This window comes from Phyllobates terribilis, unplaced genomic scaffold (assembly GCF_046119375.1).
Source record: "Phyllobates terribilis strain yellow unplaced genomic scaffold, ASM4611937v1 Scaffold_2__4_contigs__length_985480577, whole genome shotgun sequence".
Taxonomy (NCBI): Eukaryota; Metazoa; Chordata; class Amphibia; order Anura; family Dendrobatidae; genus Phyllobates; species Phyllobates terribilis.
This window is the reverse complement of record NW_027362762.1, coordinates 198,301,464-198,327,583: the sequence shown is the minus strand read 5'-3', so window position 1 is coordinate 198,327,583 and position 26,120 is coordinate 198,301,464. Positions and strand designations below refer to the sequence as shown.

The following is a 26,120-nucleotide window of genomic DNA, read 5'->3' as shown; positions in this document are numbered from 1 at the left end:
CTATCAAGTGTAAATAATCCAGTAAAACATGAGGAATTAAAGGGGTTTTCCCTGATTTAAAATTTTTCTGATTACCCAAAGTTAGGTAATAAAAAACGTTAGAATCACCTCCCTGACCAGCACCACTCCTCTGAACTGACTGCTGGCATCAACAACCAGTGACTGCTGCAGTCAGTGCGGAGCAGTGGCACCTGATTGGGAAGTACATATAGCATTTTCTTATTACCCCACCCTGTGACCATTCAGATATTCTAAAAGCCCTATAGTACAGAATGTATTTTGGAAAAGTGTATAACTTCAAACATATAAGTCAGCTACCTTTCTTTTTAATTTCAATGACCCTTTTTCAATACAAGGGGGTGCTGCAAAAAACAGGATCCTGCCCATGTCGGGTGGTGCTGCTCAAAATGTACACCAAAAGAAGTGTCTAAACGTGATGCTTTGTCTTTTTCAACAGTCAATGGTTTATAGGGCTGGAATTATCCCTTATGCCACTCCTATTCACAACATACAGAGAAAGCCCAACAGAATTAGTTACTTGGGGTAGAAGGTTTTTTAAATCTGTTTTTCACTATGAGGCATGATTGAAGTGAAGTAAAAATCAGATTTTTTTCTTTCACCAAAATTTTTCATGGTGAACTGGACACACAATGTAATAGTGGCTGGAGAGTGGAATAAAATGTTTTTGTTTTATTTTGTTTTTCATTTCACCTCTCCATTGTGGAGATATGAGCAATCAAAATATTTTGCACCTAATGAGTTAACGTTTGTTAAGCCAACTGGGTGTTATTAGACACTTTTCACTAGGGGTGTGTATTTCTTTACTTATTCTGCCAGTATGAGTTGCTATCTGATAACACCCACTTGGACTTAGAGGTTAACTTATTAGGTGCCAAATATTTTGATTTCTAATATCTGCGCAATCGAGAGGCAAAATGAAAAACAAAACAAAAAGTTGTATCCCCCTCTACAGTCACTATTACATTGTGTGTCCAGTTCAACATGAAAAAATTGGTAAATGGTCCTATTTAAAGGGGTGGCCCCAATATGGCAAGTTATCATCTATCCACAGAATATGACACTACTTATTGATTACTGCTGGTCTGATTACAGGGACTCCTACTGCTCCCAAGAATGGGGCACACCACAACTCCATTCATTTTTTATGGGACTGCTAAAGATATCTTAGCACAGCCTTCAAACTGATACAACCCCTTTAGGTTAGGAATATTAATTGAAACTATTGATGTTTAACAGTGAATAAGCAAGTCTCAAATACCAAAGCTGAAAATGTATGGGTGTTGTTCCCTTATAACAATTTTGATTGAATCACATATTTACCTCTGTCATTGAATACAATCAACAATAATAATATCTATGTATACATCCGGTCTGTAGACATCGTTTAAGTAAAGGCATTGAGTTTTATTGCCCTGTAGCACCCGTTGGAATCCTGCATTCACACAAGTTCTATGAAAACCTTCCATTGATTAGTAAATGTACTGGAAGATCATAGCAGTTACTGAAATCAAAGTAATAAATAATCAGTGCACAATGACCTTTGCTAAGGTGTTCATTCACCTTGTCAGGCCAACAGCTATCTCTCCCGACTCCTCCATCTACTCGAATGCTCAGCTCTGTTGAGCATTCATGTGTTTTCTATGGGGAGATTGAAGTAAGCCACTGCCAGACTCACATGACGGTGGCTTATCTGCCTGCAAAGCAAAAGAATAGGGTGAATAATTTCAAAAGCACCTGATCCTTCAAACTCAAAGGCCTCCATACACATTAGATGGTTGGCTGTTCCCTCAAAAATTGCTGGATTCAATTGACTTTTGTCTAATGTGTATGGGGGCCTTTTATGTTTCTGGCTTAACAGATTTAGGTTTGTAGTTGAACACATTTTTAGATGTATGCATCTCTGGTGGAATAAAAAGCTAAATACATGAGGTTATGCCAAGCCAGTCAAAGAGAGAGGACATACATATATGTAGACAATCATCTCCTTAGTAGTGCAGTCTACAGCCAATGAAATTATGCAAAATATGGTTTTTAGATCTAGTTTGAAATCAATGCTAGTTGCATGTTCCATACTTTGGAATATCCATGTGAACTGCAATAGGTTGTATAGCAATAGCTTTGACTGTAATAGCAAAACAAGACTCATTCTCCTCTACTACTGATTAAACATCAACTTTTTTATATCCTCAGAGATCTCTTTTTTTGCATGACCATTATCCGTTATCCACAAAGGTAATTTGGCAGTTTGATAAGCAATTTTCATGGAGCATTTGACATGCTACTAGTCTGTCTGAACAACGTGGCCATTACTGAGTAGTTTTATGACATAGAAACTTTGGGAACAGAGATCCTTCAAGCCATGAAGCATGTGTTGAATTTTAAGTTTTGGCAGCATACAGGAAGCACAAGGGAAAAAAAGTCCCTGTAGGTCTATGAGACCCCTCTGAAGCAGCATTTCTAAATTAGCCAACCTAATAAATGCCACTTCATGGCATCTCCCACCAAAGAATTTTCTTGGCCAGCACATAAAGAAAGTGGCAGTACCAATGAATCCCATCACTGTCTACAAATTCTGGAAATATTGAGAACATGTTGTAAAGGAATCTCAAAGGAGCGAATGATCTATGTGCTAATTCATGCCATTCAATAATTGCATAGCAGGATGTTAGAATGCCATCTACCAGTAATGTACCATGGGCAGTCAGTGGAGCAAAAACCCCAATTTCTTCTTGTACAGACACATTCACCACTTTAGATGGTACAAGCTGAGAGCCATTGGTATAAATTTGAACATATTCTCCCACCTGAACACGATGGGCATAAACAGGCATAAAATCCACTGGTGGGTTTTTGCTTACAAAAAGTAGGTGGTGCGATGTCAATCTTAGTCTATAGGGATGTCCTTCAGCTTCTATAACAACAAAGGTGGCCAGTTTATCCTGGTCTTTGTGCAAATATAACAAGACTTCTGTTGTTGTCACTTGTCCAGTCTCATCTGTAGTAAGGATTTTATCGCCAAGATGAATTTCCGAAAGAGATTTTCTTTGACCATCAGCTAGGGTGACCATGGCAGTGCCAGGAAAACAGCCACCAGAACGGACTGCTAAGGAATTGTCTGTAAGAGAACATAAGGTAGATATCAGAACATATTTGGAAGGTATACCTTATAAGAAAAAAAAGGTGACAATAATGAGAAAAGCAAAAACCTGACACAAACAAATAGTGCGATCAAATGCTAAAGCAAAACAGTGATGTTATTTATTACAGTATGGAGACTCCTCTTCACATTTTGTATATTTACGCCCCAGATGTCCTCTCAGCACATTTGTATTCTCATTTATGTTACTGTTTGCAACATAAAGTATTATTTGTGTAAGAATGTGTTGAATTTCATTAAATTCGCAGCTACCGGTGAACTTGAATAATTTGCTATTCGATTTACGAGAGTTGCCAAAAAAAGTCACTTAGCACCATTTTACACAATTCCAAAGAGTGCATTAGCCAGAGAGAGCTCACATGACCTTACGTGCAGCAGCATGGGATTCCTTACAGCAATCACATCACATAGCGCAGCCAATCAGGAGGGACTATCAGAGCCACTATAAAAGCTGAGGCAGAGTACACAGCAGCTATTTTAGGCTGTTAAAGGCCATAGAGTGGACCTCGTAGCACATTAGAAATAGGGAGAAAAATGGTTTAAACATTGGACAACTCTTCCAGACATAGTGCAGTATACAACTGCAATGCTGAAGATAGAACAAGGGGGTCATAGTCTGTGAATAATATATAGATTTAATTGATAAGGGGAAAGAGAGCTAAGAGAGGTGCCAACAGCAGAAGACTTGTGTGTCATTCATCAGTGATATAATAAAGGACGGCTGGCACCTTGTCCTGCTATTTACACATTTTTTCTTCATTCTTCAAAAACTAAAAAGCAAAAATCTAATGCAAGGCCTCAGTGATCACATTTTTCTACTTTAGAAAAAAACTTAAATCACTGTAAGTTAGGGAAAATGTTTTTGCTTGCTTGTGACAAGTGATAAGCAACTGCTTTGAGTTTTTGCATTTCTTGTGCTATCCTTTTCGTGAAAACTGTTTTTTTTTTTAATGACAAAAGAAAATTCCCAACAATACAGTCATTTACATGCAAATGTCTACTTTAAAAAGTGTATATTACAAATTTGAATTTTCTTATTTTTGCACACTTGTCAAATGGTACATCAGTACACACTACACCAATACAATGCCCTGTTGGAGGTGGTGGTTTTTGGGATGTTGAATTTTAGGATGTTGTTGCGTTCTTTTTTTGAGAAAAGGTCGTTAAATTATATTAAAAAAAAAGTAGGAAAGAAAAATTTAAAAATCTATTCATTTAACTTTTTGCATACCTCTTTTACGAGTCCAATTGGCCAACCGTACATGCCACAACAATAGCACGGGTTGTTGGCGCATTTTGTTTTCTGGACATGTACCTACGAAGGTAGCATTTTTTATTATATCCTTATTGTCAAAGAGGAGGGAGTAGTATTTAAAATATAGAAATCTAAAAAAAAATCTACACATTTAACTTTTTTCATACCTGTTTGGATAGCCCAACTTGACAATTATACACACTCAACAATACTGTGAATTTTTGCTGCATTTTGCTTTCCGGACATGTACTGTATCTATTAGGCATTTTTAATAAATTCTTTTTTTGGAAAGGGGATGTAATTTTGTTAACAGACAAAAAAATAATTTAACAAAAATCTACATATTTAAGTCTGCAGATCTATTTTTGCACACCTTTTTAAGTATTCAAATTTTGTGACCCATACATACCACATCAATACTAAGGGCTGTTGTTCCATTAGGCTTTTGGGGCATCACATGTAACTACCTAGCATTTTTTATTCAGTCATTTTTGTCAAGGGTTGAATGACTGAAAAGTTTTGAAAACATTAATTCTACTTATGTACAAAAAGTATGATAAAATGAAAAGTTGGAATGGCAATGAATGGAGCAGTGTGGAAAAAAACATACCACAGCTAAGAATGTGGAAGTCACTAACAGCAGCAGCTCCACCACCAGTGGCACCAGCCGTACGGGCAGTTGCACTATGAAATGCAGCTTACACTTCTGGCAAAGGAGACCAAGGAGGAAGTGTAAGACTTAGGGTATGTGCACACCGTCAGGAATGGTAGCGCTTTGAACGCAGCATACTTGATGCTGCGTTCAAAGCGCTGCATGCAGATGAAGCCGCTTGTGTTCATGCGTGCTTCACCGCATCCTATCCATTGCACTGGTAGAATTTCTCTTGCGGAGACCAGCGTCTCTGCAAGAGAAATAGATATGCTGCGGTCTGTGAAGACACGCCACATGTCTATGAAGCCGCAGGAGCACAGGAACGCATAGTGGGCATGGGATTTGTACAAATCCCATCCACTATGCTGTAACATCCGGCCACTGCGGAAAGCCGCAGCGTTTACTGATCGTCTGCACATACGTTTAATGGAATATATGTCACACCACTTATCTAAGTCACAGCACGATGATATTATCTCTGACAGCGACACCGTCAGTTTGAGATGGTGATGCTGTTGGTGGATAAGGCTCAACAGCGCCTGAAAGTGACGCGCCCCCTGGGCCATGTTGGGCAGCGTTGCGCATGCGGGGAATACCCGGAGCCGGATCCGATAGGGGTAGTAGTCCTCGTGGCGGTGACCCGGTCCGTGCCCAGGGTGTCAAACTAAGTGGCGGAATTTTATAGATGTTATAGAGTTCGACTACGCCACCCGTGGATTGCGGTCAGTGAGGACCGCCGCTGCACTGCAGACCGCTGAGGCTGATGTTAGTTGTGCAGCTCAGTATGGGGTGACTCCCCACGGGAGGAGTATTGCCTCAGGGCAGCTAGTGTGGAGATTGATGATGGGAGTGATGGTGCGGGTGTCCCAGTACTGATGGTGCAGGTGCCGCGACGAAACACGGAGGCGTGAAGTGCAGTTTCAAAAGCTTTACTCACAGTTCTTTATCAGGTCGCTTGTGCACAGTAAGGACCACCCGAGTCATGCTGCGTCCACCAGGTCAGGGACTCGGCCAACTCCCAGGCAATTCCAGAGCGTGGTCCAGGGCTCCCCTCTCTTCCTTCCTACTGGCCGTCCCCACGGGGACCCACCTTTGTCCGGCTCCCTCGGGCCTTCTGGTGGCGAAACCTTTCCCGGCTCCCCTGACCCTATACGTGGTATGCCTTCCTGGTGGATATGGTGAGGGGTCGCGCCAAGGCTTGACCACGACCTCCGGTTCCTGGCTGAGGATAATTGGCCTCCACCAGTTTGGGATCCGGTACCCTGTTCTGCCAACCCTTCACCCGTTAACTCGTGGGATCTCAGGGTTCCCTCTCTTCTTGCGTCTCTGGGCCTCTCCTGGTGTTCCTGTTCCTCCTTCTTCTTTCTCTCTCTCTCTCCCTGCCTCAGGCCTCCACTTCAGGCCTGGCTCTGGAGCTAGGCCCGGACTGAGCCACAGCTCCCTGTCAGCCCTCTCTGGCTGAGCTCCTCTCCTCTTCTCCTCCTGCCTGAACTCTCTCTAATCCAAGATGGTGCCCACCCTTTATACTCCCTTCTGACACCCGAGCCCAGGTGACCAGCACCCAATGGGCTCCTACCTATGCCCAGAGTCACTCCCCTGTCTGCTCCTACACCACTGGGATGTTCCTCCCCCCTCCCCACTCCAGCCAGGGACAGAAGCTGTCGTACCTGCACATCTATCTGGTGGGAGTACCGTTGATCGGTCCCCCGGAAATGGGGTGAGTGTAGTGTATGCAGCCTACTGAGCTCTGTTCCACGCTCCATCCTTACCCGGGAGTGGAATACCACACCTCTGGTTCGAGGTGCAATACCCCTGTAGCAGCCGAGTCCTCGGGGTGCTACAAAAGCATCGGTCTTAGTTTGTGGCGAATGCTACATGCAGGTATCTTGGATGGGAGAATTGTTTTCCACATTGCTGGTAGATGAATCTTTGTCCGTCTGCAGGCTATGCAGGAGGAACATAAGCTGCGGATGTCTAGGTTTCAATAAACTAAGAGCTATGTCTCTTCATCAGGACATGAAGTGACATCACATGCTCATTCGGGAAAAGCAAGCTGTTCAGCAATCTGACAAATGCCCAAGTTGTCCTTCTACCCCTTCTTCTTTCTGCTGGCTGGACCTGGATGGAGTCATGATCACCAACATAATCATCCACACTCTTACTAGTCCTTCTCCATCACACTGCAAGATATCTATCCCTGATTGTGTGTCGAGGAAACAGACGTACACTTCCAGTCATCCATTTGTGTGCCAACTCAACTCCTACCTGCTCAAGTTCCTGGTGTTGCAATCACTGAAATACCACTTAGTGGATTCTACTGCCTTTTAAGAAATGATGGCGTGCTGTCAGCCTTACTGAGATATGCTCACTCGCCATTATTTCATGTAGAAAGGGGTGGCTGCTCTGTGTTCTCACATGCAGGAGAATGTAGGCCACTCTCTTGACTTATCTTTGCATTGTAAAGTGCACTGCACCAAAGACACGTAGAGAAGCAAGTATGGACAGGGACAATACATGTCTTTCACGGTCCACTGTGTGAATGTTTTGAGCAGCAGCAAAGCACTGCTACAACCCGGACACGTGGTGGAACCTCCACTGTTGAGCGCTCCATTTATTCCAACCTCAAGGTGGCAATTATCTATCTCCCTCTACACCTCTTCCTCATTCTCTTTGATAGATATGACCCCAACCCAGCCCTCAGTATTTTTGTTCATGTAAGGTAAAGCAGCAGGTGGTTTTGTCAAGCCCGAGCAGACCAAATTGTCTCCATAAGTGTGGAAAACCTTATATTTGTCAATCAATCAAGCATGGATCAGTGCCAATTTTCATTTAACTAAAGCAGATGACAATGATTAGATCTGTCATAGCATATACCTGCCTGTCCATTTTCTTCTACACTCTTTTATTGATGTTAGTATTGATGCCCCCACCCATCCAGAAATGTCGTGCCTGTTCTAATATATATGGTACTCTACTGCTGCTGCCAGTGCTGGCCACAAACACCTGGACATTTCCTTGCTTGTCTCATCTAATTCTATATTGTGAGGCTTCTGGAGCTGCCACTGCCACTATGCAGTTACGAAAGCCACACATTCTGTCTATTGTGTTTTAAAGCTGAACTGTACTGCTAGTGACAGGGCAGCCAGTGCTGTACACGCAGAGCCGAACATCTCCCTGCCTGCCCCATCCTATTTTATATTGTTCAGAATCTGCCACTGTCAGTGCAGTTAGACAGCCACAACAACCACACATCTCATGTCTGTCCACTGTGTTCTATAGCTATATTGTACAGCTGGTGATGGGGCTGCAAGTGCTGGCCCTACACTGCCAGACATCTCCTTACCTGCCCTATCATATTCTATACTATATGCTTGCTATCACGGCCACATCCAATTCCATTGCTCATAGGCACAACTCCTGCTTGTCCATTGTGTTCAATAGCTATAAAAAAACACAAAGGGGTTAATTTTTGCATGTTTTGTTGAAAAGTCATTGTTTCTTCTCTTTCCAAACAGTGAATTTCTGCCCTCTTGCAAAACAGAGATAATTTATGCATAGCTTGTTGAGAAACCAAAGCTTCTTATTTTAAAAACAGCAAAGCTGTTCCTGCTCCGTAAATAAAGGAATCATTTAGCACATCTTGATTTAAAACCCATTGTTTTGATCATTTTGCATACAGCAAAACTGTTGCTGATCTCAAAATAGGGATAATTGTTGCACAGCTTGTGAAGAAGCCACTGCTTCTTCTTTTTACAAAAAAAATTTTTATTGCTGAACCCAAAATAGAAAATATTTTTTAATTCTTGTAAAAAAAAAAGCTATAGCTTCTTCATTTAACAAATAACAAACCTCTTGCTACTCCCCAAACTGGGATAATTTTTGAACCTAGAGGTGTCAAAAAGCCATAGCTTCTTCAGTGTACATCGCCTGTGTATAAATACCAGCAAAGCAGGTATCCCCCCCCCCCCAAATGAATTATTTTTGGAAAGGTTTTATAATCAAAAAAGCTTACAAAGTTTGTCAGTGTAGTGGGCTGTTAAGCTGTAAGTTAACAACGGTTATTTTCATTTTATCCATTGCTCAATATGTTAAGATCACTTTGACATTTCTACGGCTGTGTAAAGCTTGAAAGGGGTTTAATATAGTACTAGGAGAGCTCAGATTATTATGCATCTTTTTCCTGGAAATTAAAGGCCTTACATTACTTGGATTTGTGGCCAGTTAAATAGCTAGAAATTGTTTTTTGGGGAAATTGATATAAAGCTGGTAAATTTGAATTTCAAAAGATTTGATCATCTCTAGTCAGTACCTGTTATCTGTACTTACAGTGGGGAAAATAAGTATTTGATACACTGCCGATTTTGACAGTTTTCCCACCTACAAAGAATGGAGAGGTCTGTAATTTTTATCGTAGGTATACTTCAACTGTGAGACAGAATTTAAAAATAAATCCAGAAAATAACATTTTATGATTTTTACTTAATTAATTAGCATTTTATTGCATGAAATAAGTATTTGCTACAATAGAAACCTTTGTTTGAAAACAGAGGTCAGACGTTTCCTGTAGTTCTTGACCAAGTTTGCACACACTGCAGCAGGGATTTTGGCCCACTCCTCCATACAGATCATCTCCAGACCTTTCAGGTTTTGGGGCTGTTGCTGGGCAACATTGAGTTGCCGCTCCCTCCAAAGATTTTTTATTGGGTTCAGGTCTGGAGACTGGCTACACCACTCCAGGACCTTAAAATGCTTCTTACGGAGCCACTCGTTAGTTGTCCTGGCTTTGTGTTTTGGGTCATTGTCATGCTGGAAGACCCATCTTCAATGCTCTTACAGAGGAAAGTGTTAGAACCCTCCTGTTTGTTTTTTCCTCTTGTGTTTTGCGGTCACGTGACCATCTGCCTTTATATTCCAGCTCCACCCTTTTGGCTGTGCTGGACTTCAGTGTTGTTTGACTGTTTTGCTAGCCAGGTGCTTCGGTGCCTTTCTCTGTCAGTTCGCTTGGTCCTTCTGGGATCTGTAGTACCTTTTTGTCAGTTTATCCTTTTGTGTTCTGCAACAACTTCTCTGTTTAGGAGGTGTCCCATTTTTGTTCCAGTCCTTAGTTCTTTTAGGGACCCCTCCCCTTATGCTATAGGTCTTCATTCAGACTAGCCGAGGACTAAGGCGGGTCTGTTCGCAAGGAACAGGCAGCCCGCTACATCACAGAGATTCAGCTTAGTCTTACTGTAGGGACAGCTTTCCCCTTTCCTTCCTTAGTTCATGTTGCAGCTAAGCTGGAGAAATGTGAGTTCACTGTGCAGAAAATTAGTTTTTTGGGCTACATTGTCTCCAGCGAGGGCTTTGAGATGGACCCTGTGAAGGTTCAGGCTGTGCAGCAATGGCCTAGGCCTATTGGTTTGAAATCTATACAGAGATTTTTGGGTTTTGCCAATTATTACAGGAAATTCATTAAGAATTTTTCTGTAATTGTTAAGCCTCTAACCGATCTCACCAGGAAAGGTGCGAATACGGTCCAGTGGACTACTGAGGCCATTGAAGCGTTTAAGTATCTTAAAGAGAGGTTCAGTTCTGCCCCTATCCTTATGCAGCCTGATGAGACCAAGCCTTTTTTGGTCGAGGTCGATGCTTCATCGGTGGGGGTCAGAGCAGTTTTGTCTCAGGAGAACAGGGATGGAGTACATCCTTGTGCCTTCTTTTCGAAAAAAAATTCGGAAACCGAACTGAATTATGATGTTGGAAATCGGGAGTTGCTGGCTATTAAACTCGAGTTTGAACATTACCGTCATTTTTTGGAAGGCGCTAAATTTCCTATTCAGGTTTTCACAGATCATAAGAATTTGATCTATCTGGATGCTGCCAAGCGCTTGAATGCCCGTCAAGCTAGGTGGGCACTTTTTTTTCCAGGTTTCATTTTTCTGTTACCTATATCCCTGGTACTAAGAATGTTAAAGCCGATGCTTCATCTCGCAGCTTCTCTCCTGCGGTCGGTGCCGAGGAGGAGGAGAGCATTTTACAGAAAAAGGAGTTGTGGTGGCGGCATTGGACTCCGCTTTGGAGAATAAGATTCTGAAAGCTCAAGATGATGCTCCGTCTAACGCTCCCCATGGGAGGTTGTTCGTGCCTAGAACCTTTAGGATAGATTTGTTTGTGGAGTGTCATGAGTCTCGGTTGGCATGTCATCCAGGAATTACTGAGACTAAGAGACTTATCAGTCGCAGTTTTTGGTGGCCTGGATGGCAGAAAGAAGTCATCAAGTGGGTGCGTCAATGTACGGTGTGTGCTAGGTCAAAGGCTTCACATACTCCTGCTGCGGGGTTGCTTTGCCCTCTGGAGGTTCCTAGTGCGCCTTGGACGCATCTCACAATGGATTTTATTACTGATCAGCCAGTGTCCGAGGGTTTTACTGTCATCTGGGTGGTCGTGCACAGTTTTAGTAAGATGTGTCAATTGGTTCCATTCATTAAGTTGCCCTGCGCCAAGACACTCGCTAAGGCGTTTGTTAAGGAGATTGTCAAGCTTCATGGCGTTCCCACAGATATTGTTTCTGATAGAGGACCTCAGTTTGTGGCTCGCTTTTGGCGTGCTTTTAGTGACAGGTTGGGAGTCCATTTGTAATTTTTGTCTGGGTATCATCCTGAGTCTAAAGGACAGACTGAAAGAAAGAACCAGAATGTTGAACAGTTTTTGCGTTGTTTTGTGGCAGACAATCAAGAGGTGTGGTCTGAGTTTCTGCCTCTCGCAGAATTTGCTCTTAACAATCACACATCCTCCTCTGCTGGGTGTTCTCCTTTTTTTGTTGTACTGGGAGACATCAGTCTTTTGGTTCGTTCTCCAAATTGGGGTCAGCGGTGCCGGAGGAGGAGAATTTTTCCAGTGATTTGGAAAGAGTTTGGACTAATGTTTGTTGCAACCTTCAAGAGGCTAACAAAAAGTCCAAGAAGTATTTTGACAGGAAACGTAAGGAGGTTTTGTTTACTATGGGTGACATAGTTTGGTTGTCCTCAAGGAACCTGCGGTTGAGGATTCCCTCTAAAAAACTGGGTCCTAAGTTTGTGGGTCTATTTAAAGTGCTTCAGGTTGTTAACCCGTCTGCAGTTAGGCTGGATGTCCCTACTTCCTGGAAGATTAATCCTGAGTTTCATGTTTCCTTGTTGAAAAAGGCTGATGTATCAAATAGGGATGCCACTGTCACAGTTCCTCCTGTGGTGGAAGATGGCGAATATGAAATTTCTCATATCTTGAAGTCTAGATGGCATAGAGGGAGATTACAGTATCTCGTCTCCTGGAAGGGTTTCCGTCCTGAAGATAACTCCTGGGTAAGGGCGGATGATGTCTCTGCTCCTAGGCTTGTTAGAGCTTTCCACAGGAGGTTTCCAGATAGGCCTGGGCCTGGAGGATCCGGAGGATCCTCATAAAAGAGGGGGTACTGTTAGAACCCTCCTGTTTGTTTTTTCCATCTTGTGTTTTGCGGTCATGTGACCATCTGCCTTTAAATTCCAGTTCCACCCTTTTGGCTGTGCTGGACTTCAGTGTTTGACTGTTTTGCTAGCCAGGTGCTTCGGTGCCTTTCTCTGTCAGTTCATTTGGTCCTTCTGGGACCTCTAGTACCTTTTTGTCAGTTTATCATTTTGTGTTCTGCAACAACTTCTCTGTTTAGGAGGTGTCCCATTTTTGTTCCAGTCCTTAGTTCTTTTAGGGACCCCTCCCCTTATGCTATAGGACTTCGTTCAGACTAGCGGAGAACTAAGGCGGGTCTGTTTGCAAGGAACAGGCAGCCCGCTACATCGTAGGGATTCAGCTTAGTCTTACTGTAGAGACAGCTTTCCCTTCTCTTTCCTTAGTTCATGTTGCAGATCATAACAGAAAGGAGGTTGTTGGCCAAAATCTTGCAATCCATCCTCCCTTCAATACGGTGCAGTCGTCCAGTCTTTTTTTTGCAGAAAAGCACCCCAAAAGTATTATGTTTCCCCCACCATGCTTCACGGTTGGAATGGTGTTCTTGGGGTTGTACTCATCCTTCTTCTTCCTCCAAACACAGCGAGCGAAGTTGAACCAAAAACTTATATTTTGGTATCATCTGATCACATACCGTTCTCCCATGCTTCCTTGTGATCATCCAGATGATCATTGGCAAACTTCAAACAGGCCTGGAAATGTTCTGGCGTGAGCAGGGGGACCTTGCGTGCCCTGCAGGATTTTAATCCATGATGGTGTAGTGTGTTACTAACGGTAATGTTTGAGACTGTGGTCCCAGCTCTCTTCAGGTCATTGACCAGGTCCTCCAGTGTTGTTCTGGGCAGATTCCTGAACTTTCTCAGAATCATCCTTACCCCACGAGGCTAGATTTTGCATGGAGCCCCAGACTGAGGAAGATTGACAGTCATCTTGTATTTCTTCCATTTTCTAATAATTGCACCAACAGTTGTTGCATTCTCAACAAGCTGCTTGCCTATCGTCTTGTAGCCCATCCCAACCTTGTGCAGGTCTACAATTTTGTCCCTAGTGTCCTTAACTCTTTGGTCTTGGCCATAATAGAAAGGTTGGAGTGTGATTGATTGAGTGTGTGGACAGGTATCTTTTATATAAGTGCAATTAATACAGGTAATGAGTGCAGAGGTAGGAGGGCTTCTTAAAGAAAAACTAACAGGTCTGTGAGAGCCAGAATTCATTCTAGGTGATCAAATACTTATTTCATGCAATAAAATGCAATTTATTTAAAAATCATACAATGTGATTTTCTGTTTTTTTATTTTTAGATTCTGTCTCTCACAGTTGAAGTGTACCTATGTTAAAAATTACAGACCTCTCCATTCTTTGTAGGTGGGAAAACGTGCAAAATTAGCAGTGTATCAAATACTTATTTTCCCCACTGCAAATGTAATGACATTGTATTGTACACCAATATTCTCTCACAAAATCAATGGAAAGTGATGTGCAAAGTTAGCATTCACTTTCAGAATGACAAATTAACCTGTATGTTAATTTTGTATGTTTGGATACTATGAAGGTTGTAAACTCTGATGGAATGTTGATGAGCTACAGGTGATCAGCGGGAACAGTGGTACTGACATTCATTGATGCGGGAGGTAAATATCCATTGTTTTATTTTACATGGGGCCCTGAAGCCTTTAAGTATAATTTGTCCAGAAGGGTACAATCCCTTTAAATAATAAAACCTATACTCAACTTTTCTATTCCCTGCTGCTCCATTGCAAATACTCCTACTGGTCCCCACTGGGCTCTGCTTACTTCCAGCAATGATATTGTGCCATATATCATTAACATGACTGCTGCAGCCAATCACTGGCCTCATACATCTGATGCCAAACATGCCAGTATCACCATTGAAGCCAGTTATAAGTTGTAGTGGTTATGTGAATAATGTATGGCAGGAATTAAGTGATCAATGGGACTAACAGAGCAACAATGGTGGAAAAAAGAGGTAAGGTTTTTTGTATTTATATCTACTGTCCCTCAACCTCTACTATGAATTTTAACAACACTGGCATTACAATAAAATTAACTTCTAAGTAAATGACTTGTCATTGTCTTTACTTTTTATATCTTAATTTCAACAGGTAAGCGTAAAAAGAGAAACTGAGAGGTAATTAGGTGAACACAATTGTGAAATAAGAAGACACAATGTGAAATGTGGGATTGAGAAGACAACAAAAGCAGTAAGGTGAGGAAATGTTGGTGGTAATATATGCGTAAAGATGTGTGTACACAGAATACAGGAAAATAGTCTCATTACACTCAGTACACACAATGTAGTATTAATAAGGTTTCATTGTTGTATAATGGAAAGATACAGTGTTACATCTCCTCAAGATAAATCCTCCCATTATCCACTGGACTGGAACAAGTAATAAATAAAAGTATACGTCCACCTACTGTTACATTTTATTTCTAGGAATTCAACAGTGTAAATTGTCTTGAGGGTATTACTGTTATACTTGGCAAGTACTTTTTTTTATTATTTATTTTTTTACAAAAAGAGTCCCTGTTCCCCCAAATGCTTCTAAAGACCTCAGCTGACCATTTCCTCTAGAAAATACTGTAACAATAATTGCGTTTTAACAAGAACCTGAAATCACATTCATGCTATCCAAACCATGGGCACATGAGTCAGATGATATCTGGTTACTGCAGTCGTGCATGTGTAGGCCATAGGTTGAACTCGATGGAGTTAAGTCTACTTTCAGCCTTGAAAGCTATGAAACTGTGAAACAATGCAGCGTTTCATTGAAATGATACTTTGAAAAGCCGGCCAAGGTCTATGCGTCTTGGTTGACTAGTCCAAGACATGTCCTTGTCAGCTTCTCCTCTCCACCATGCTCCTCTACACCGACAGGTCTCTCTCTCTATGTGTGTTTAGGGAGAGACCTGTCAGTCAGCGCCGGCGTTAGGGGCAGGCAGACTAGGCATCTGCCTAGGGCTCCCACTCTCCAGGGGCCCCCAGCCAGTTGCGTGCTGCTAATAGCAGCACACCACACGGCCCATGAGTCAGAGGGGGCCAGCGCCGCTTCTCCCCCGCATTGCGTATTCAACTGTATAGGCATCGTAGATGCCAATACAGTTGAAAGCAATGATGGAGGAGAGAGCGTCATGTGACGCTTCCTCTCCCATCATTTCATCGCGCGCCGGGCAGTAGAGCTGCTGAGACGCGCTGCAGAGACCAGAGGAACGAGGAGAGATAAGTATGTATTTATTTATTTTTTACATCAGTGAGTAAATGGTGGCCATAATACTGGAGGACTGTGGGCCTGCATTATACTGTATGGGGGGGCTGCATCATACTATATTGGGTCATATGGGGCTGCATCATACTATATGGGGTCATATGGGGCTGCATTATACTGTTTGGGGGCTGCATTATATTATATGGGGCAGCATTATACTGTATGGGGGCTGCATTATACTATATGGGTGCTACATTATATTATATGGGTCTTCATTATACTCTATGGGGGCTGAATTATACTATATGGGGGCCTGCATTATACTATATGGGGGCTTGCATTATACTCAATGGGGGCTGCATTATACTATATGGGGGCTACATGATATTATATTGGGCGGCATTATACTGTATGGGGCTGAATTATACTATATGGGGGCTACATTATATTATATGGGCCTGCATTATACTATATGGGGGCTACATTTTATTATATGGGGGCTGCATTGTATTATATGTGGCTGCATTATACTGTATGGGGCTGCATTATACTCTATGGAGGCTGAATTATACTATATGGGGCTGCATTTTTACTATATGGGGGCTATATTATATTATGTGGGTGCTCCATTATACTATATGGGGCTGCATTATACGATATGAGGGCTACATTATACTATATGTGGGCTGCATTGTACTATATGGGGGGCTGCATTATACTACATGGGGGCTACAGTATATTATATTGGCCTGCATTATACTATATGGGGGATACATTATATTATATGGCTGCTGCATTATACTATATGGGGCTGCATTATACTGTATGGAGGCCTGCATTATACTCTATGGGGGCTGAATTATACTATATGGGGCTGCATTATACTGTATGGAGGCCTGCATTATACTCTATGGGGGCTGATTTATTCTCTATGGGAGCTGCATTATACTATATGGGGGCTACATTATATTATATGGGCCTGCATTATACTCTATGGGGCAGCATTATACTCTATGAGTGCTGCATTATATTATATGGGAGCTGTTTTATACTCTGTGGGGTCTGCATTATACTCTATGAGGGCTGCAATATATTATATGGGGGCTGCCTTGTACTCTAAGGGGGCTGCATTATACTCTATGAGGGCTGCATTATACTCTATGGGGGTCGATTATACTCTATGGGAGCTGCATTATACTATATGGGGGCTACATTGTATTATATGGGCCTGCACTATACTATATGGGGGCTGCATTATACTATATGGGGCTGCAATATACTATATGGGGCTGCATTATACTATATGGATGCTGCATTATACTATATGGGGGCTACATTATATTATATGGCACTGCATTATATTAAATGGGGGCTACATTATACTAGATGGGTGCTACATTATACTAGATGGGGCTACATTATATTATATGGGGCTACATTATACTCTATGGAGGCTGCATTATACTCTATGGGGGCTGCATTATACTCTCTATGGGGGCTGCATTATACTCTATGAGTGCTGCATTATATTATATGGGGGCTGCTTTATACTCTATGGGGGCTGCATTATACTCTGTGAGGGCTGCATTATACTCTATGAGGGCTGCATTATACTCTATGGGGGCTGCATTATACTCTATGGAAGCGGCACTATACTCTGTGGGGTGGCATTGTACTCAGTGGGGGCAACATTATACTCTATAAAGGACTATAGACCGTGTATTATACTATGTGTACTATATGGGGGCTGCATTATACTGTATGGAGGACTATAGAGAGTGCATTATACTGTATGGAGGACTATGGGGTGCAATATGCTGTGGGGAGTGTATTATACTATATGGAGGACTATGGGGAGTGTATTATACTATATATAGGACTATGAGGAGTGTATTATACTATATGGAGGACTATAGGGCGCATTATGCTATATGGAGGACTTTAGGGCACATTATACTATATGGAGGACTATGGGGAGTGCATTATACTATATGGATGACTATGGGTTGCATTATACTGTATAGAGGACTATGGGGTTTGCATTATTCCATATGGAGGAATATGGGGCGCATTATACTATGTGGAGGACTATTGGGTGCGAATTATATTATATGGAGGACTATGGGGTGCACATTATATTATATGGAGGACTATGGGGTGCATTATACTAAATGAGCAAAATGCTGCCTATTCATCGAGTGATTGGATTGTTTATGCTGGAACAAAAATCATTGTTCTCAGCAGCACATCGCCAGGTGAAAACTTTTTGATGTGCTGCTGATAACATGATACTGCCTGGGGACAGATCTACTAGTGATTGTTCTGTGCACATCATTCTTCCTCAGCTGGTGTAAAGAGGCCGGGAAACAAGCGTCGAAAGACTTCAATATTGTCGATCGTTCGTTTAACGGCCTGAACTCAGCTCATGGAAATACAACCAAAATGTATCTGTGTGATGGTGGAATATGTTAGCATTTGGGGCCCCACTTTAAACTTTTGCCCAGGGCCTCACTTTATCTAAAACCGACCCTGCTGTCAGTCAAAGATATGGAGAGAAACCACGACGTACAGTCCTTTGCAGTATTTTTAAAAGATGTTTTCTAAAATGTTGCAGCATTTCAGAGTGAAACTTACATAATTCAATAACGCAGCTATGATTCATGCTGCTCGTGGTTTAAGCAGCATAAGTCAGATGACAGATTCCCTCTAAAGATCAACCCACCAAACTGCACATACAGTACAGACCAAAAGTTTGGACACACCTTCTCATTTAAAGATTTTTCTGTATTTTCATGGCTATGAAAATTGTACATTCACACTGAAGGCATCAAAACTATGAATTAACACATGTGGAATTATATACTTAACAAAAAAGTGTGAAACAACTAAAAATATCTCTTATATTCTAGGTTCTTCAAAGTAGCCACCTTTTGATTTGATGACTACTTTGCACACTCTTGGCATTCTCTTGATGAGCTTCAAGAGGTAGTCACTGGAAATGGTCTTCCAACAATCTTGAAGCAGTTCCCAGAGATGCTTAGCAATGGTTGGCCCTTTTGCCTTCACTCTGTGGTCCAGCTCACCCCAAACCATCTCGATTGGGTTCAGGTCTGGTGACTGTGGAGGCCAGGTCATCTGACGTAGCACCCCATCACTCTCCTTCTTGGTCAAATAGCCCTTACACAGCCGGGAGGTGTGTTTGGAGTCATTGTCCTGTTTTAAAATAAATGATGGTCCAACTAAACGCAAACCGGATGGAATAGCATGCCGCTGCAAGATGCTGTGGTAGCCATGCTGGTTCAGTATGCCTTCAATTTTGAATAAATAACCAACAGTGTCACCAGCAAAGCACCCCCACACCATCACACCTCCTCCTCCATGCTTCACGGTGGGAACGAGACATATAGAGTCCATCCGTTCACCTTTTCGTCGCACAAAGACACGGTGGTTGGAACCAAAGATCTCAAATTTGGACTCATCAGACCAAAGCACAGATTTCCACTGGTCTAATGTCCATTCCTTGTGTTCTTTAGCCCAAACAAGTCTCTTCTGCTTGTTGCCTGTCCTTAGCAGTGGTTTCCTAGCATCTATTTTACCATGAAGGCCTGCTGCACAAAGTCTCCTCTTAACAGTTGTTGTAGAGATGTGTCTGCTGCTAGAACTCTGTGTGGCATTGACCTGGTCTCTAATCTGAGCTGCTGTTAACCTGCGATTTCTGAGGCTGGTGACTTGGATAAACTTATCCTCGGAAGCAGAGGTGACTCTTGGTCTTCCTTTCCTGGGGCGGTCCTCATGTGAGCCAGTTTCTTTGTAGCGCTTGATGGTTTTTGCAACTGCACTTGGGGAGACTTTCAAAGTTTGCCCAATTTTTCAGACTGACTGACCTTCATTTCTTAAAGTAATGATGACCACTCGTTTTTCTTTACGTAGCTGCTTTTTTCTTGCCATAATACAAATTCTAACAGTAGGAGTATCAGCTGTGTATCCACCTGACTTCTGCACAACACAACTGATGGTCCCAACCCCATTTATAAGGCAAGAAATCCCACTTATTAAACCTGACAGGGCACACCTGTGAAGTGAAAACCACTTCCGGTGACTACCTCTTGAAGCTCATCAAGAGAATGCCAAGAGTGTGCAAAGCAGTCATCAAAGCAAAAGGTGGCTACTTTGAAGAACCAAGAATATAAGACATATTTTCAGTTGTTTCACACTTTTTTGTTAAGTATATAATTCCACATGTGTTAATTCATAGTTTTGATTAATTCAGTGTGAATGTACAATTTTCAAAGTCATGAAAATACAGAAAAATCTTTAAATGAGAAGGTGTGTCCAAACTTTTGGTCTGTACTGTATGTGCATGCAGGTCTTTGAAAGCTAAATTCAAAAATATCTTTATATCTTCTATTTGTTGCAGGATTCCCAATAAATCATTGTTTTAATCCATATGCAAATGAGGCACTAAGTGCCCTGGGGGTTTGACAGAGCACTTCCCAAGCCTCTGCCTCCTGGAGTTTTTGAAAATGTATAGGTACAGTCAATGCAGCTCTATATTATGAGGATCCTACCAAACTATAATGCCTGAACTCCAGTCAATTATGCACAGTAAGAAACCTGTCTGGTCCAGATTCCCTATGTAAGGAAAAGCAGACCATGTGATAGGTGATAATAAGCACCCAGACCATGTGTCTGTCATAGGTGGCAGTCATCGGCGAAAGGAGAAAATGTTATAATCCCGCTGTGCCTTGCTCCTTTCCAGAAATGGGGACAAGGCACAGCATGGAGCAGTTGCGACCGTTCACCAATCATGGCCACGTTTCAGTTAATTGACGCGCATTCGCAGGATGAGCGGGCTGTCAATCAACTGACCAGTGGCATGATTGGGGAACAGCGGTGACTGCTCAGTGTTGCGTCCTGCTCCGATGACTGGAAAGGAATAGGGCACCACACAATTATAACATTGATTTCTCCATTTGCTGATGACAGAAGCATGCTCTGCTTTTACTTACATAGGGAATCCAAACCTGACATGTTCCCTTTAAAGAAATTACCAGTACTATAACATGGTTTGATCATAGAGGTCTATCTCCTGGGACCTCAAATACTTATATATTACATTTTACAATCATCCTTCAAAAATATAATTTAGATACACAGAATTCACAGTTTCCAGGTTCTGTATATTATGAAATAATACCTGCTTTCACAGAGACATGAATGTGAGCTTTTGACTCATAGTACACCCAGTCAAAGCCAGCTTCAACTGCAAGGCGGGCCAACATGCCGTATTTGCTCTTGTCTCGGTCTGAGGTTGTAATGTCAAGTGCACGTCCTTCGTAGTGAAGGGAATCATGGGAATGGTGGCCATCCTCATCCCATCCTTCAGTAACCCGCAACCTCACACCTGGCCACATATTCATCACAGAGATAGCCAATGCATTCACTCTGTCCTTGCAGCGCTGAAAGTAAAGAACAAACGTAACAGGTCAACAAATGCTTATTAATTCTTTATGCAACTTACATTTTCTAATTTTTAGTTTAAACATATCATAAAGTATGTCACTCATATGAAATATAGTTGAAGGGTGTTTTTAATTAGAGCTGGAATCTATCTGCCTTTAAATGTGTAAGCCTTGACCCTGGAGAGGCAAGTCTATTAGAATAGGTTCACGTCTAAAAATACTATGCTGGTAGTTAGTTGGTGGCACACATGAATCGGCCAATTTGTGTAGTAAGTAATTCAATTCCATGAGTATAGTCTATATGGCAGTAATGCAGTTTAGATCTCGTATATTCTATGGCATATATCTTGGCACACACAGGACGCTGCTATATATTTTGGTTTATGTATATTGCAGGTAATGCAGCTTGCACCTTGCACATCTGTTAGGAGGTGCTGGTCAGATTTTTTTTTACACATATCTAAACCAGAGTACAAAAAGTGAGTTGTGAATGCAGTGAAATACTCATAGTAATATGTTGACTATGAAAGGAAACTCTAAATCCATTCATCAGTCATTTTTGCTTAGTAATCCCATTTTCTATTTATTTTTTACTTCATTATTTTTCAGTTGTCATCCATGAAAAATATGTACATTTTTAACTACAGATTAATAAATGGTTTCATTTATGAACTCTGTAACAAAATGTTGTGCCCAAGCAGTTGCCCGTCCTCCTCGAGTCACCCACGGGCACAGCCAGTTATCTCTGGTATGCTTGCTCTGCAGCCAGTACCCAGGGACAATCTTGTGTTTTGAGACGATAACTGGCACATAAAATTTGTCATGTCAGCTCTACTAGATCTGTATACACATGAAATGTATTCAATATACCAATGGTGGGTGTATTACATTTTTTTCATTACAATTTTCTCCATGTATTTCCTTCATGTATCTAGTTAGGATTACATAGTTTTCAGACAGAAGAATAGCAAGACTGAATAAAGATGGCAGGAAGCTGAAACAATGTATCAACTGCCATAAGAAGAACATGAATGAACTCAGAGCCTCTTGAATCTTTAAGATGATAATCAATGGCAGAGTTCTCCAATTGGCTTCCTACCAGAGGGCATCTGTATTGTGATACCAAGGGGTATTAGCATAATTCAAGAATCTGCTAATAGTTGGCACTTAACTTTTAGACCTGGATCATATGACAGGAATTTGGCATTATGGCCTGCTTTGTAGAGATGGGCTCTTCACGAGTTGTTTATTTCAATGCCACTCTACATGTTTCATGAAGTTTGGCAATTTTATTTTTTTTTCTTGTTATTAAATTGTTGTGAATTTTAATCTTATTTTTCCCTTTAATAAATTACATGGGTCAACACAACCTGTTATAGCCAAATGAAATTCACAAGCTAAAAATGAGCAAAATCCCTGAGGCTATCAAAACTGTTGAAGATTGGCTAAAGTTTGCCTGAGGTGATAAGTCTCAGTTTAAGGCCACGGCCCCACTATCAGTATTTGGTCAGTATTCGGTCAGTATTTTTTCTCAGGAGTGGGAGACAAAACCAGGGTGATAAATGCAGAATTGATGACTTGTTTCTATTATACCTTTTCTCTGATTGTTCCTCATCTGGTTTTGGCTCCCACTCCTGAGAATAAATACTGACCAATACTGATAGTGGGGCTGTGGCCTAAGATGAATTATGCAGATGGTAGGATCGAGATATGGTGTAAACCATATGATTATATTTATTCATCTAGCCTTGGTCATTGTCAGATGTGGAGCTATAAGAGGTGCAAAGGTAGCAGCTGAACCCAGGACAGGACCTGATGCAATAGATGTATCTTATCACATAACAAGACACTATGATACTAATTACTGATGGTAGGTGGGGGCCCTTTTATAGATGTAAAAATTGGATTGGGGTTCAGAATCTTTAATTACGCTCTTCACTAGTTCAGGTTGCTTTTAGTTGAGGTGCACAGAATATTTTCTGGCCTTTATGGCCACAATACACCCTTCTAAGGGATACTTTCAAACATGCCATGTCAAAAAGCATGTCATAGAACAATGAACTCAGTGGACTCTGATAACTTGAGGTGCCATACACCTATGAAAGATCTTTCTCCCAGCCATTCCATACACATGAATGCTCAACACAATGAGTTCAGTACACTCTAATAACTTGAAGTACCCATACACCTTAGCACCTTAGATAGCTCTCTCTCTCAGCCACCCCATACACATGCACGTTCATCTTGACAAGTTCTTTCAATGGGAACAGGGATCTAAGCTGCTGCCAGGATTCTCTAGTAGCAGCTGATCTCTTGTGGGAAGCAAAGGATCAGGCACTGAAATTCAACATGTCCATCTTTCCTTCCTCTGACATCATCTGTCTGGGAGAGTTGGAAGACCCTATGGAACACATTGGATGATCGGCCAGTCTAGCATTTATAACTTAATCTGTATGGAGCCCTATACACAGTCCGCAAATCTCAACAAAATACAGCACTTCTTGGATATTTAGCTGAAAGGGAGATGCACAACTTGAAAGTGAAGTGAATGAATGTGCAGCAACATGAATTATGTGAACATGGATCAGAACCTCTCAGGAATGTTTCCAAGACCTTGTTAAATCTGTGCCATAAATAATTCAGTGCAAAAACCTCATATATATATTTGGACTATATTAGTGTGTACATGCCCTCATTAGGTATAGCTGCTTACATGACTTTTGATCACTTTGTGTAACAAAGAGGGGAATTCATTTTATGAGCCGCTGAAGCCTTTATTTAATAAAAATAATGTGGGCATGACGCCTGAATGGAGCCAAGCTCCCTGTCCCATCACTCCCAGTGCTCACAACATACGGCTCAATGACTCCACTTTAATAGCTGGTCATTAATTAACTTGTTTTCATGCAAATTTCTGATTTGGAATGTTGAAAATCTAAAAACGTTGAAATTTTGCTTCCTGCAAAACTCCCACTAATGACATTCTTCATGAGACACCCTACACGAAACGTACACTGTTCATGTTCCATAGAAAATTCACCACAAAACCAGGTCATAATTGTGGTGATATGCTTCATTTGCCATTGTAAAATAAACTCTCTTTTGCAGATTTTGACGAAGAGAAGCCATATATAAATGTATCGTGTAAGTGGGATGTACATCGTGGAGTGCAGGCTCCATGGTGAGTTCAACAATCCCAAATAGTCATTCTTCTTCCTCTGGCTAAAGGTGGCCTCTGGCCATACACATTAGATTAATGCTTTCTATACTTGTATTCTGAAAGAGGAAGAATTGTGGTGATGGCCATCTTGCTTCACCTACTTCTCTCTTTTTGGAAAATTTTAGAGCAGTGTTTCGCTTTGTTGCTTACCCCTTGTGCTGGGCATTGCAGTAGCTTAAGTATCTGTAGCACCCTGAGGATTCGGCTGCTACAGGGGTATTGCACCTCAACCCAGAGGTGTGATATTCCACTCCCGGGTAAGGATGGAGTGTGGACCTGAGCTCGGTAGGCTGCATGCACTACATACATCCCATTTCCGAGGAACAGGCCGACGGTACTCCCACTTAGAAATGTGCAGGTACGACCGAGTCTGTTCCTGGCTGGAGTGGGAGGGGGGTGGTACATCCCAAGTAGTGTAGGGGCAGATAGGGGGAGCAGCCTGGGTAAAGATAGGAGCTCATTGGGTGCTGGTCACCTGAGCTCACACATAGAGGGTGTATATAAGGTGGGCACCATCAAAGAACAGGGTCAGTCTTTGCAGAGGAGTCAGTCTGCCAGCCTTTTGCAGAAAGAAGTCAGAGGAGGAAGAGGAGCAGAGAAGCCCCAGAGAGAGAGAGAGAGTGGAGCAGAGAAGGAAAGACCCAGAGGAGACAAAGAGAGGACTCTGAGAACCCAAATTCAATCCCCGGGTGAAGAGTCGGCAATAGGGTACCGGATCCCAAACTGGTGGGGGCAAAAGCACACCCTAGCCAGAGACCGGAGGCCGTGGGCAGTGTCTGTCACGGCCACCCACCACATCCACCCCGAAGGCATACCACGTGGAGGGTCAGGGAACCCAAGGCCAAGGGTGTCCCAACAGAAGGCCCGAGGGAGCTGGACCTAGGTGGATCACTAGTGGGGACGGCCAGAGGAAAGGACAGAAGGAGAGCTCAGGGTCACGCTCCGGACTTGTTTGGGGGTTTGCTGAATCCAGGACCTGGTGGACGCAGCACGGATCGGGTGGTCACTTGAAGCTGGAGTGACCGGAACATCAGCAGTGAGTAAATACCCTAAACTGCACAACCCGACTCTGTCTTCATTTAACATCTATGCTGCACCACCACAACCCCCATCCTCTGCACCTGACCCCCTGAGGCTATACCCCACCCGTTGGGGGTTATACTACCAAAAGCTGCACCAACACCATCAGCCTCAGCGGACCCTGCTGCAGCGGCGGCCATAGTGACCGCAATACAACGGGTGGCGTAGTCGACATTAAGAACTTAATAACATCTGTAGGACTGCCACATACAACTGAGTTTGACACCCTGGGCACGGACCGGGTCACAGCCACTCGGAAGACTACAACCCCCATCTGATCCGGCTCCGGGTATTCCCCTAAAGAATATGGCCCAGGGGGCGCGTCAACTTTGGCGTAGTCGGCAGGATTACGTGCCCGCAACAACCGGGTACTGCGTGCCTGAAGAAAAGAACGAGTTTACCTCAAAAAGAAGTCTCCTGCCGGTTCCGGAGGGTCCCCGCCATCGGACCCCATCACAGGTCGATTCCCGCCGGTTGTCCGCCATTAACAGCTTTTTCCCGCCATCTGCAGAGTTTCCCGCCACTGGGAGACGATTCCCGCCATTTCCAAAGGTTTCCCGCCTTGTCAGAGCGGACGCCATTATGGGC

The 26,120-nt window shown here is 42.5% G+C and overlaps 1 protein-coding gene across 1 annotated transcript in view; it reads right to left on the bottom strand.

Moving 5' to 3' along the window:
- Nucleotides 1-485: 485 nt before the first annotated feature.
- Nucleotides 486-26,120, bottom strand: part of DHH (desert hedgehog signaling molecule) — a 134,469-nt gene continuing 108,834 nt past the window's right edge. The window contains exons 2-3 of the mRNA XM_073663777.1: nucleotides 20,968-21,229; nucleotides 486-3,136 (exon numbers count right to left, since the gene is read on the bottom strand). Of these exons, the coding sequence (XP_073519878.1) occupies nucleotides 2,508-3,136; nucleotides 20,968-21,229 (891 nt within the window). The 3' untranslated portion in view covers nucleotides 486-2,507. The remainder of the gene's footprint in view (nucleotides 3,137-20,967; nucleotides 21,230-26,120) is intronic.